This window comes from Rhincodon typus, chromosome 7 (genome assembly GCF_021869965.1).
Source record: "Rhincodon typus isolate 14 chromosome 7, sRhiTyp1.1, whole genome shotgun sequence".
Classification (NCBI taxonomy): domain Eukaryota; kingdom Metazoa; phylum Chordata; class Chondrichthyes; order Orectolobiformes; family Rhincodontidae; genus Rhincodon; species Rhincodon typus.
In genome coordinates this window covers 84952895-84967322 of record NC_063338.1, presented here as the reverse complement: position 1 = coordinate 84967322, position 14428 = coordinate 84952895, and the positions used below count along the sequence as shown (strand labels likewise).

At 40.8% G+C, this 14428-nt stretch overlaps 1 protein-coding gene across 1 annotated transcript in view; it reads right to left on the bottom strand.

Annotated features, from left to right (window-relative positions):
* LOC109917057 (contactin-associated protein-like 5) overlaps positions 1–14428 on the bottom strand; it is a 651846-nt gene that overhangs the window by 457177 nt on the left and 180241 nt on the right. Inside the window, exon 5 of the mRNA XM_048599256.1 lies at positions 5463–5666. Coding sequence (XP_048455213.1) covers positions 5463–5666 — 204 coding nt within the window. The remainder of the gene's footprint in view (positions 1–5462; positions 5667–14428) is intronic.

Sequence of the window (14428 nt, the reverse complement as noted above, 5' to 3'; positions counted from 1 at the left end):
GGTAGTATCCCTTAATTTCCGAGCCTAGGTTCAAGTCCCACCTGCTTCCAGAAGTATGTAAGAGTATCTCTGAACTAGTTGATTCAAAAGTATCCATAGTTTATTTCTTTATTCCTCACTTCCAAAATGCATCACCAAATATCTCTACATTGAACTGTATCTGGCTTGTCTTTTGCACTTGTTTCCATTATCTGCTTTGCCTTTCTCTCTGCCCATTCTCAATGCACTCATTATCCACAGTCTACTTTGAACTTATCATAGATTGTACATCCAACACAGGGCAGAATTTATTGCCCCTGCAGGAGTCAGCATTGACAGCATGGGGGTCATTTGATCAAGCATGAGGGTTCAGTGGGGTCCACTTCCTTCCCAACTCCCTCTTGATCATGCTCTGGACAGGAAGAGTGGGCAGTTAACCAGTTAAGGCCCACTTCAGACCTCAACCCATTGCTAGCTGCAGGTAGGAAACCCAACATCTGAGAGACCACATCAAACTACTAATCTGATCTAGGAGCATGGATTGGAGTTGGATTTGTAGTGGTGGTAGAGTCGAAACCCAAACTCTTGCCTTTACTTTCAGAACCCCAGCCTCCTCTCCGCCTCTTTCCTGCTACCAGTGTCCCTGAGCACACTCTCGTGTCTGCATGCATTCAGTGTCCATCCCTGGATGCAGTACAGGGTGGCACTGCTGGTATTAGAGAGCTGTGGGTCTCTCAAAGGGCTGCAGCTCTTAGGGACATTATTCCCACCTGCCTGGCGATTAATTCGAAGGGAATCCTGGTCCTGTCTAAGTATGTGTCAACTGCTTTGAAATAGTGTTGTATCTCCACAAGAAAAGCAAATAAGGGTCCTCTAGCCAGTGTGCTGTCCCACTATCGCCACCTGTAGTCTCTGCCCATTGTTTCTGACTTGGGCACTTCATGTCCTAACAGCTGTCTATGTAAATATAAAAGATTTTTCCATCTTTCCCTTCACTGTTTTGATCATAATATCAAATCAATGAACTTTATTAAATAATGGACTTGGTTTGTCCCAATCTACCTTATTATGACTCACAATTTTGAACTTTCAGCTATTTTTCTCTGTCCAATATAGAGATTGCATTTTCTAACCATGCCCTCCAAGCTGCGGGTGAACATATGAAACAAGTCCTTGCCATCCACAAACTTTCGTTTTTGATGATTGCATTGAGATCCAAGTTTTCACTGAAGGTTAGGCAGGTTAGTATGTCATTTTACCCTTCACTTAAGTCTTGCTGCCCAGTGATATATTTGACCGCTTACCATATCCATGCACAATATGGATTTCACGATACAAGTCTCTCCCTCTCAGTCTCTCCCTCCCTTTTTCTTGAAGCACTTCAAATTTGTCCTATTCTACTCCTTTCTCCTTTGAAATCTTAATTGTCCATTCCTTCTTGTGGAACCTTATTTGTAGTTTCTTACGTAGATACATCCACACAACTTTAATCATCTTAGCTCCAACACAAAAAATAAAATCCACACTCCTCACCTCTTTAGGGACTTTACAGGGTAGATGCAGAAACGTTACTTCCCTGGTTAAACAGTTTAGGACCAGAGGATGTAACCTCAGAATAAGGTTTATTTTAAGACAGAAATGAGGAGGAATTTTCTTTTTTCAGAGGGTAGTGGATCTGTAGAATTCTTTACCACGAAGGGCTATCAAGGTTAGATTATTATGTACATTCAAGATTGAGCGACACAGATTTTAAACCAGTAAGGGAACCAAGAGTTATCAGGAAAAGGCAGGAATTGAAAATTATCAGTGCAGTCATGATCTCATTGTTTGGTGAAGACTTGATGGGCTGAGTGGCCTACTTCTGTTTCTATATCTAATGATCTTATCGTCTTATCTATCCTTATACATTCTCTTTTTTTCACAGTGTTTCACATTCCATTCATTTAATTTTGCACTTTGCAATGACATCTGTAACTTCAAACAATAGAAGTTCATCACTAAAACTAATTCCTGGTAGCCCTCTCCTTTCCTGCCGTATCTTACTCATGATATAAAACAATATTTGCAAACCCAACTGGCCAGTCTTTTACCCTGCTCATTCATCACAATACTTCTGCAATCATTGATTTAATCATGACCACGTTCATAATTTTTATACTTGTTCCAGAAAAATCCTTATACTCTCCCAAGATGATAATTTCCCCAACATCACTACATTTAGTCCAATGGTTGCAGATATTAAGGTATTTTGTACTCAACAGTTTTGGCCATCCATCATGCAGATGTCTATCTTTGTATGATAGAATTAGGCCTCCCTCTTCTATGCAGAAACTTTGTACTTCCCCAAGGTTAGCATCTAAATAAGGATAACCATTGGATTCTTCCCTCCACAACTAACTATCTCTATAACACCTCTCCCATGGCTACTTTAACTGCATGTCCAAAAACATGTTTGCCGTCTTCCTTGTCATGAAGTGGGAATCATCCATTCAGCTGCCTCTGTTGCTTCCCTTTATCCTCTGGTATATCAACCTAATCTTGGCATATCCATCTTCACCTGAACCAGCACCACTGTAAATCCAACTGAATTGGCCTTGCATATTTATGGTTATAAGGAATATATAATGTTATTTTTCAAAATAGTTTATTTCACTCGCTGTTATTGTGCAAAAACTCTGACTGCAGAGCTTTTATTTGCTATAGGTTTATTTCTCTGAAGCTATTCAGCTTGAATTTCTCCCTTAGAAAGTTGATTTGTATATAAAATGTAAAGTTGCCATGTCTTACCAGACCTAGGGCTGAGAAAGAAAATTGGTTTAACCTGAGGGTCACCATACATCAGGTGAGGGGAAAGGTTGAGGAGGACAGCCTTACAATGGTAACCTTAGCTTGTACATGAATTGAACCCACTCTGTTGTCATCACTCCACATTGCAAACTGCCCCATACTTAAATGAATCTTAAACTCTAACTAGCTCCTACATCACACAACAAAATAAAAAAAGGAGCCCAGTGAGGAATGACATATAGAATTATATTCCATCAACTTTCAACAAAATATCACAGAAAATCTTCAAGCCATTGACAATAACTTATTGATAGTAGTTATGAGCAACTAAGCCACCAGATCATCAGAAGGGAGAAGCAATAAACCTGCAAACACAAGGAAATGTTCAATCTTTGGTTATCCTAACGGAGGTGCTAGACCTCTGATGAAAGGAAATGTTTAGTACTTCTTTCCTATTCTCAACTACAATTATGTGTTTGCTCTAAGTCCATTTTGTGACTGTAATGTCGCAGATTTTACAGTGCCACCCCAGAATTAAGGCAATTGCTCCATGTCTTGTGGTTTTCCTTCCATGATGCCCTTTGTCCCCTACTTTTGAAACAGTTACTCAAAGACTGCCTGGAAACGTTTCCTTGTCATTGTCCGAAAATCTTTGATTCTTGCATTGACTGCAGCACACACGTTTTAATCCCTCATCATTGCCCGCTGCTATGGTCCGAAACGTACTGGTCTCAACAGCCCGTGTCCCTTGCCCTTGATCTGCTCCCACCACCTCGCCAGCACACCAAATCCCAGCCTTCTCCCGCTCAGCACCTCTCTGGTTCCAATATTAATTTAAACTCTACCCATTCACAACAAAAACAAACCATGCTGGAGAAACGCAGCATGCCTGGCAGCATCTGTGAACAGAAAACACAGTTAACGTTTTGAGTTCAGTGAGCCTTTATTAGAATGATCCCTTTCCTTAGGTATTGCCCTCATCGCCTTCAAAATTAACATCACCCACTCTGTCTTCAAAAATTTCCACTCGTCTTCCTTCTTTCTTTGAAAAATTCAATCCCATTGATAACTTCTTTTAATCATTCCTGTCTTGCACAAAAAATAAACTGGAAAGATATTTGATAAAAGCCCACTTGAGAGATTAGTATTGAAATGTAAAGCACATGGGATTGTGCTAGTGTATTGACATGGATTGAAAGCTAGCTAGCAGAAAGGAAATAAGGACTACGAATAAACATGTAATTTTCTATGTGGCTGGCAGTGACTCCGTGGGGGTACTTCAGGGATCAGTGCTTGCACCCCTGCAATTCACTATATATGTGAATGATTTAGATGAGGGAACTATATATGTGAATGATTTAGATGAGTGGACATTGCTGGCTGGGCCAGCATTTATTGCCCGTCCCTAGTTGCCTCTAAGAATTTGGTGGTCAGCTGCCTTCTTGAGCCGCTGTAGTCACTGTGCTGTAAGTTGGCCCGCAATATTTTTAGAAACGGAATTCCAGGATTTTGACCCAGCGACAGTGGAGGAATCTTTCCAAGTCAGGATGGTGAGTGGTTTGGAGGGGAACTTGTAGTTGGTGGTGTTTTCAAGTCCTTCTAGATAGAAGTAGTCATGAGTTTGGAAGGTGGATAAATGTGAGGTTATCCATTTTGGAACCAAAAACAAGAAGATGATTATTATATGAATGGCAATAGATTGGGAGAAGTGGAGGTTCAAAGAGACTTGGATGTCCTTGCACAACAGTCACTGAACGTAAATATACAGAAGTAGCAGACGGTGAAGAAGGAAAATGGTATGTTATCCTTCATAGTGAGAGGACTCGAGTCGAGAAGCAAAATGTCTTGCTGCAATTGTGTAGGACCCTGATAAGGCCACATCCAGAATATTTGTGCAGGATTTGGCCTCCTTATGTGAGCAACAAATTTCTGGCTGTGGAGGGAGTGCAACAAAGGTTTACCAGACTGATTCCTGGGCTAGCAGAACTAATGTATGAACTGAGACTGGATTATATTTACAGTAGTTTAGAATAATAATAATAATAGAATAAAATTTTGACACAACTAGACAGGGTAGATGCAGGACGCATTTTTCCAAGGCCCAGCACCAATCACAGTCTAAGAGTACAGGGTAGGCCAATTATGATGACATGAGTAGAAATTCTTTCAACCAGGGGGTGGTGAGCCTGCAAATTCTCTGCTACAGAAAGTGTTTGAGGTGAAAACATTGAATGATTTCAAGATGAAAATAGATATAATTCCTGGGTCTAAAGGGATCAAAGGGTAGATTGAAAGTGGGAACAGGGTACTAAGTAGGAAGATCAGCCTTGATCATGACAGAACAGGCTCAAAGGGGGCAAATGGCCTACTCTTGTTCCTATCCTTAATGTTTCTGTGTGATGGTTTGTCACTTTGCAGATCCATGGTCTACATTTCCACAATTTTGGGTTTGAATCTTATCCATAATGCTTACTCTCCACTAATATAAATGAATGTAACCAATGCCAACGAAATGAGCTCCTTGACAGACATAAGGTAGTGTGAACCCAACTGCACACCCTTATCATCATTAACTTCAAGACTTTCTCAAGATTGATTCCATGTCCTTCTGCTTCTCCAACTGTATTTTGCATTTCTGGGTATATTATGGGACTATAGTTCATTACTTTTGCTAGTTTAGGTATTTAAATGCTTACCTAAATTGATCTGCAGTGAGAGTTTGCCTTTCATTAGCTCCAGTGTAATACGATCTCCCCGTTGTCCTTCTCCATGCAACATAACTCCGTCGCTTTGCATCGTTTTGAATTTTAAGGAAATTATGTCCTTGACCGTGCTCATGCTCTTTTGATGGAACCTGTAAAGTAGTGAACTTCTGCCATCAAAGTCGGCAACATCAGATTCTATAGGGGAAGAAAAAGTGTTAAGGTCACATTTCGAAAAGTTTCTCAATGCCTCAAAGCAAAATTGAGATCAAATTTCCATGTGCTATCAGTTGCTATAACTTAAGCTGAAAAATCCAGATAAACCCTGAAGAAACAGTATAAAATATAATCGTCTGGATTTCTGGGGATCTTCAATAGAAGTCACAGAAATTGTTTAGAGAACACCTGCAATAAATCAGCTCCAAGCATCAGAAATTATTAATTTATTTCCACTTACAGCATTCTGACACCTGATCGCAATGGGACTGAGACACCTTCTTTAACTTCACTTCTCTGCCGAGATTGGATTTGAGGACATTGCCAGATAATGACCATCTCCAACAAGCGTGAAAATAAGCATCTCCTGTCAACATTCAATAGGATTACTATTGCTGAATTCCCCTACTATTAATATTCCACTTACTTGAAACTGAATTGGAACAGCCATATGAATACAATGACTACCTCAGCAGATTGGAGCTGAGCATTTTGCGGTTCCCTGATGCCTATCCACCACATACAAGATTAAAGTGTGTTTGAAACACTCTCCACTTGTATGGATGAGTGCCGCTCCAACAATAGTCAAGTTTGACATTATTGAGGACAAAACAGCCTGATTGGTTGGCACAGAAGCAGCCACGAGTACACTAAACAAAATGTACTGCAGAAACCTGCCAACCACCCCAAAATCACAACTTTTCACCAAGAAGGACATGGGTAGAAGATGCATGAGGACACTACCACTTACAACGCCCCTGCAAGCTACACATTCTCCTGACCCAGAACTATATTATCATTTCTTTAAAGTCATTGGGTCAAGATCCTGGCTCAATGAACAGTGCAAGTGGATATATCAGGAACACTGTAAGTCATGCCTAAAATAAGAAGTCAAACTTATGAAGCTTCAACACAGGATTGCTTGCATAAACAGTCGTGTAAGCAGCTTATGATAGATAGTACAACCAATGGATCAGATCTTAGCTCAGAAGTCTTGCTTTGAACATTGATGGACAATTAATCAACTCACAACAGAAGGAATGTCCACTAGTATTTCAATTCTCAATGATTGGGGGGCCTAGCATATCTGTGCAAAAGACAGGGCTTAAGTATTTGCATCTCTCTTCAGCCAGAAATCCAAATTGAACTATACATCTTTGCTTCTTCCTGAGGTACTGAGTATGACAGATTGGCTTCAGCTAATTCAATTCACTCCACATAATATCGAAAAAATGACTGATGGCATTGGATGTGGTAAGGCAATGGGCCCTGACGGCATTCTGGCAATAGTACTGAAGACTTGAGCTCCAGAAGAACTTGCACTCCTAACCAAGCCATTTATGCACAGTCACATCATCTACTCATCAATATTGATATCTTTCCAGGTATGTCCTGTCCACAAAAAGTATAACAAATCCAACCCAGCCAATTATTGCCCATTCAGTGTACTTTCAATCATTGGTACCCTGAAGAAAATGGTCACTATCAATTGGCATTTACTCAAAAATAAGATGCTTATTGATACTCAAACTGAATTCTATAAGGGTCACTCCGGATCTGACCTCATTACAAGCTAAGCCGATAAATGGACAAAAACTCAAGAAGGGAACTGAGGGTGACTGCCCTTTACATCAAAGCTGCATTTAATTGAGCATTTCATCAAGGATTCACAGCAAAACTAGAGATGAGGGGAATCAGGTGCAAAAATGTTAACAAGTGGAATCAAAGTAAGATGATTGTGCTGATCATTGTGCCATTATCAGCAAACATTCCCACTTCTGACCTTATGATGGAGGGAAGATCATTGACAAAGCAACTGAAGATGGTTGGGCCTCAGACGTTACCCAGAGAAACTCCTGCAGTAACGTTTTGTACTTGAGACAATTGTCTTCCAACAACGGCAATTTGTGAATCATTGGAACTTGAGGCAGTCCATGCCCAAATGCAGCAAGACCAGGAGAATACTAAGGTTTGTGCTGACAAATAGTAAGGTCAGAAATCAGATAACACCAGGTTATAGTTCAACAGGTTTATTAAAAACACAAGCTTTCAGAGTCTTACTCCTTCTTCAAGTGTAAGTGAGAGAAATAGTATCAGCCACAGAATTTATAAGTAAAATTTCAAAGGGTCACACCACCAATGAGGATGTAATAAACAAACTAAAGGTGCTGTTAAATCTTTAATCAGTTAGAAGGTTTTAATTGATTAGCATGTATACGTAAATCCCTGAATTCCTTTGAAGTCACTGTCGTGAGAGAACTAAAGGTTTTATCAGTTCAAAGAAGAGTTGACATTTTAGGTCACCCACGGACCAGTTGAATCAGGAACATTCCTCATCACAATGGACGTTTCGGCACTCTACACCAGCATCGCCCACGACGACAGCATCGCTGCAACGGCTTCAGTACTCGACACCAACAACTGCCAATTTCCAGACACCATTCTACAACTCAGAGATAGTAAGAAATGCTGACGCTGGAGTCAGAGATAATACCGTGTGGAGCTGGGGGAGCACAGCAGGCCAGGCAGCATTAGAGGAGCAGGAAAGTTGATGTTTCAGATTGGGACCCTTCTTCAGAAAAGTTGGAAGACAATTGAAGAAGAGTCCTGACCCGAACCATCAACTTTCCTGCTCCTCTGATGCTGCCTGGCCTGCTGTGCTCCTCCAGCATCACACTGTGTCACCATTCTACAACTCATCTGTTTCATCTTCGACCATAACATCTTCATCTTCGACAAATGTTCTTCATCCAGATACATGGAACAGCCATGGGGACCAGATTTATTCCCCAATATACCAACATTTTCATGCATAGGTTCGAACAAGACCTCTTTGCTGCGCAGAATCCCAGACTAATGCTATACACCAGATGCATTGATGACAGTTTCTTCCTTTGGACTCATGGCGAGGAACCAACTGAAACAACTACATTGCAATATCAACACGTTTCATCCCATCATCAGACTTACCATGGACTACAATTTAGAATCAGTCTTATTCTTGGACACACACATCTCCATCAAGGACGACACTTCTGTACCTCACTCTATCACAAGCCCATGGATAACCTCATGATGCTGCATTTCTCTAGGTTCCATCCTCAACATATTAAAACAGTCATCCCCTAAATACAAGCCCTATGCAAACACAGGATCTGTTCGGATTAGCAGGAACAAGAACAGACACCTGAAGGTGTTGAAGGATGCCCTCATAGGAACAGGATATGATGCTCAACTCATTTATCACCAGTGCTGACGGTGCCACAGTGAAAAACCGTAATGATCTCCTCAGAAGACAGACACGTGATACATCCAATAGGGTACACTTTGTCGTCCAGTACCTTCCAGGAGCGGAGAACATAGAACATAGAACATAGAACATAGAACATTACAGCGCAGTACAGGCCCTTCGGCCCTCGATGTTGCGCTGACCTGTGAAACCAATCTGAAGCCCATCTAACCTAAACTATTCCATTATCATCCATATGTTTCTCCAATGACCATTTAAATGCCCTTAAAGTTGGCGAGTCTACTATTTTTGCAGGCAGGGCATTCCACGCCCTTACTACTCTCTGAGTAAAGAACCTACCTCTGACATCTGTCCTATATCTATCACCCCTCAATTTAAAGCTATGTCCCCTCGTGCTAGCCATCACCATCTGAGGAAAAAGGCTCCCACTGTCCACCCTATCTAATCCTCTGATCATCTTGTATGTCTCTATCAAGTCACCTCTTAACCTTCTTCTCTCTAACGAAAACAGCCTCAAGTCCCTCAGCCTTTCCTCATAAGACCTTCCCTCCATACCAGGCAACATCCTGGTAAATCTCCTCTGCACCCTTTCCAATGCTTCCACATCCTTCCTATAATGCGGTGACCAGAACTGTACGCAATACTCCAAGTGCGGCCGCACCAGAGTTTTGTACAGCTGCAACATGACCTCATGGCTCCGAAACTCAATCCCTCTACCAATAAAACCTAACATACTGTACGCCTTCTTAACAAGGCTATCAATCTGGGTGGCAATTTTCAGGGATCTATGCACATGGACACCGAGATCTTTCTGCTCATCCAGACCACCAAGAACCTTACCATTAGCCCAGTACTCTGTATTCCTGTTACTCCTTCCAAAGTGAATCACCTCACACTTTTCCACATTAGACTCCATTTGCCACCTCTCAGTCCAGCTCTGCAGCTTATCTATGTCCCTCTGTAACCTGCAACATCCTTCCGCACTATCCACAACTCCACCAACTTTGGTGTCATCCGCAAATTTACTAACCCATCCTTCTACGCCCTCATCCAGGTCATTTATAAAAATGACAAACAGCAGTGGCCCCAAAACAGATCCTTGAGGTACACCACTAGTAACTGAACTCCAGGATGAACATTTCCCATCAACCACCACCCTCTGTCTTCTTACAGCTAGCCAATTTCTGATCCAAACTGCTAAATCACCCTCAATCCCATGCCTCCGTATTTTCTGCAATAGCCTATCATGGGAACGTTATCAAACGCTTTACTGAAATCCATATACACCACATCAACCGCTTTACCCTCATCCACCTGTTTGATCACCTTCTTAAAGAACTCAATAAGGTTTGTGAGGCACGACCTACCCTTCACAAAACCGTGTTGACTATCCCTAATCAAATTATTCCTTTCTAGATGATTATAAATCCTATCTCTTATAATCCTTTCCAACACTTCACCCACAACCGAAGTAAGGCTCACTGGTCTATAATTACCAGGGTTGTCTCTACTCCCCTTCTTGAACAAGGGGACAACATTTGCTAGTCTCCAGTCTTCTAGCACTATTCCTGAAGACAATGACGACATAAAGATCAAAGCCAAAGGCTCTGCAATCTCCTCTCTAGCTTCCCAGGGAATCCTAGGATAAATCCCATCCGGCCCAGGGGACTTATCTATTTTCACACCTTCCAGAATTGCTAACACCTCCTCCTTATGAACTTCAATCCCGTCTAGTCTAATAGCCTGTATCTCAGTATTCTCCTCGACTACATTGTCTTTTTCCTGTGTGAATACTGACGAAAAATATTCATTTAGCACCTCTCCTATCTCTTCGCACTCCACGCACAACTTCCCACTACTGTCCTTGACCGGCCCCCATCTTAATCTATGAAGCTATGCCATGGTCTTTGCAGCCTTCAACACATTATCGATGACGATGAGCACCTCGCCAAAATCCTCCCCATACCTCCATTTCTCACCTTCAAACAATCGCCAAACCTTAAACAGACTATTGTTCACAGCAAACTACCCAGCTTTCAGGACAACATTGACCACAACACCATACAACCCCGTCATGGTAACCTCTTCAACATGGGCACTCCCAACACATGGAGGAACGCCACCATGTGCATGACAGTTACTCATGTGACTCGGCCAATGTTGTCTACCTCAGACGCTGTAGGCAAGGATGCCCCAAGGCATGGTATATTGGCGAATCAATGAGGACACGACGACAAAGGATGAATGGACACCACACAACAATCGCCAGACACGAATGTTCCCTCCCAGTGGGGGAACACTTCAGCGGTCAAGGACATTTGGTCTTGGATCTTCAGGTAAGCATCCTCCAAGGCAGACTTCGAGATACATAACGTTGGAGGGTCACTGAGCAGAAGCTTACACACATATGTACACACACATTCACTTACAAAAACACACTCACACTACACACACTCACACAGATCGTCTCTCCTATAGACACATTGTCTCTCACACACACACAGACACACACACACACACACACACACACACAGACTTTCTCTCTCTCTCTTTCCACACATACACACTCTCTCCCGTCCTCTCTCTCACACACTCACATATGAATTTGTATTTGCAGATACATTCTATTTTGTTCAAAAAGCACGCAATTTATAGACAGTCAGTCAATGTGGTATTTTATAAATTCCTACCTTAGAAATAAAACCAGTCTGACTCCAAACCAAAATGCAAATAGATTCTAAACAAGGCCTCACACCTAACATGCATTGTCTGACCTAAAATGTCACCTCTCCTATATACTGATAAAACTTTTAGTTCTCTCAGGACAGTGACTTCAAAGGAATTCATGGATTTACATATACATATTAATCAATTAAAACCTTCTAACCTGATTAAAGATTTAACAGCATCTTAGGTTTATTTAATATATCCTCATCAGTGTTGTGAGCCTTTGATCTTTTACTGATAAGTTCTGTGTCTGATACTACCTCTCTCACTAACACCTGAAGAAGGAACGAAACTCTGAAAGCTTGTGTTTTCAAATAAACCTGTTCGACTATAACCTGGTTTCATGTGATTTCTGACCTTGTCCACCCCTGTCCAAAATCGGCTCCTCCACATCGTGACAAATAGCCAGTAATACTAACACTACAAATGAACAACGTCATTTTCTTTTACTGGAGAAGTAACACCATCACTCAATCCAGCTGCTATTGATATAGAAATAGCAACATCCTAATTTCAGCATACATTTATATCAATGTAAGACCTTCCAGCAAGTACTACTCAGCCTGATTTTGCAGAAGCCAACAGTGGAAAGGGAGGTTCACCAACTTTATCTCAAGTGCTTCTATATCTATTCAGAGGCTTGTCTTAGGAGATAAATCAAGTCAAAGACTTGGAGTGACATGGGAGACATATGGGAAAATATTTCCGGAAAATCTTGCAAAAAGCAGCAATCTAAGTAACTTATTTGAGAATGATTACCCCAATTAATTGGAGTTTATAATGGTGAGAAATGGTATTCAGTAAGGGCTTTAAAACCCTGGATCAACGATGCCACATAGTTTCTCTCCATTCATCCCTGATTGCCCTTGAGAAGGTGATGGTGGGCTACCTTCTTGAACCGTTGCAGTCCGTGTGCTTTTAGGAGATGCACAATACCATTAGGGAGTGGATTCCCGGATATTTACCAAGCAACACGAAGGAGTGGTGATATATTTCCAAGTCAGGATGGCGAGTTACTTGGTGGTGAACTTGCAGGTAGTGATGTTCCCCTGCCCTTGTCCCTCGAGATGGGAGTGATCATGGGTTTGGAAGGTGCTGTCTAAGGATCTTTAGGAAATTCCTGCAGTGCATCTTGTGAATTATACACATTGCTGTTTTAGACCAGGTCTTCATGGACTGGTAGATTGACAGACATCAGCTTATGTAAGAAAAGGAAGGCATTATTAAAATATTTTTTGTGTTATATGATGTCATCTGAGAAATTGTTTTCAATAATCTCGAATTACTATCAATGAATTGCCATTATGGAAAGCAATATATATTCATTTGATTTGAACCTTCAAAATATAATTTCATTTTTCAGTGTGATTGTGCATGCATCCTTAAGAACTGTCAGCCTCAATGGAACAAAAATACAGAAGAAATCCAAGTGAATCAGCTTTGCATACTTATGGTTATAAGGAATATATAATGTTATTTTCAAAATAGTTTATTTCACTCGCTGTTATTATGCAAAAACTGACTGCAGAGGTTTTATTTGCTGCAGGTTTGTTTCTCTGCAGCTATTCAGCTTGAATTTCTCCCTTAGAAAGATGACTTGTATGTAAAATGTAAAGTTGCCAAAGTATTACCAGACCTAGGGCTGAGAAAGAAATTTGGTTTAGCCTGAGAGTCACCACACATCAAGTGAGGGGAAAGGTTGAGGAGGACAGGCTTACAATGGTAACCTTAGCTTGTGCATGAATTGAACCCACACTGTTGTCATCACTCTGCATTGCAAACTGACCCATACTTAAAGAATTTTAAACTCTAACAAGCTCCTACATCACACAACAAAATAAAAAAAGGAGCCCAGTGAGGAATGACATATAGAATTATATTCCATCAACTTTCAACAAAATATCACAGAAAATCTTCAAGCCATTGACAATAACTTATTGATAGTAGTTATGAGCAACTAAGCCACCAGAGCATCAGAAGGGAGAAGCAATAAACTTGTAAACACAAGGAAGTGATCAATCTTTGCTTATGCTAACAGACCTTTGATGAATGGAAATGTTTAGTACTTCTTTCCTATTCTCAACTACAATTAGCTTCCAGTCTGCAACTTTCTCTGTGATGAGCTATGTGTAAAGTTTCAGGTGTATCACCAGAGAATAAGCCAGGCAAAACTCCCTAGGAAAGAAGGCCAATTTGCCTTGGGTTCTGCAGGCAGGTACAGAACATCACTGGTTAAGAGTGCAAAGGTTAAACTGTTAAAGAGGCAAGACAATGCAAAATAACTCTGTAAAATGCTTTGGGAAGACACTTAAATATCCATGAGAGCCATTAATTCAGACTACATTCTTTAATCAAAGAGACCTTTGCACTAACCAAATGGTTGTAAAGTCTATGTTTAGTAAATCATGGCTGTAAAGTCTATGTGTAATAAATCTTTTCTTTTTGTGTTTGTAATCTCTTTTTGTTTTAGATTAATATGTACTTCACACTGTATTTAACATTAACATGAAAAAGCTATTTAACAAATTAAATATAACAGTCAATGAAACATTCTGTAAAATGTCTGACCTTTTCATGACACAAAATGTTGGGAAAGCTAGTTCCATGAGACATTTTCGACTCAAATGTCACGTTGCTACTTTCTTTCTACATGCTTTTACTTCCTCCCTGTTCACTATCGAAATACAGACCTTCCAGGAGAAACTGCAATTTACTTGGACATCTTTCAGTTTAGTATAATTTACTTGCTGCTCTCAATGCGAACTCC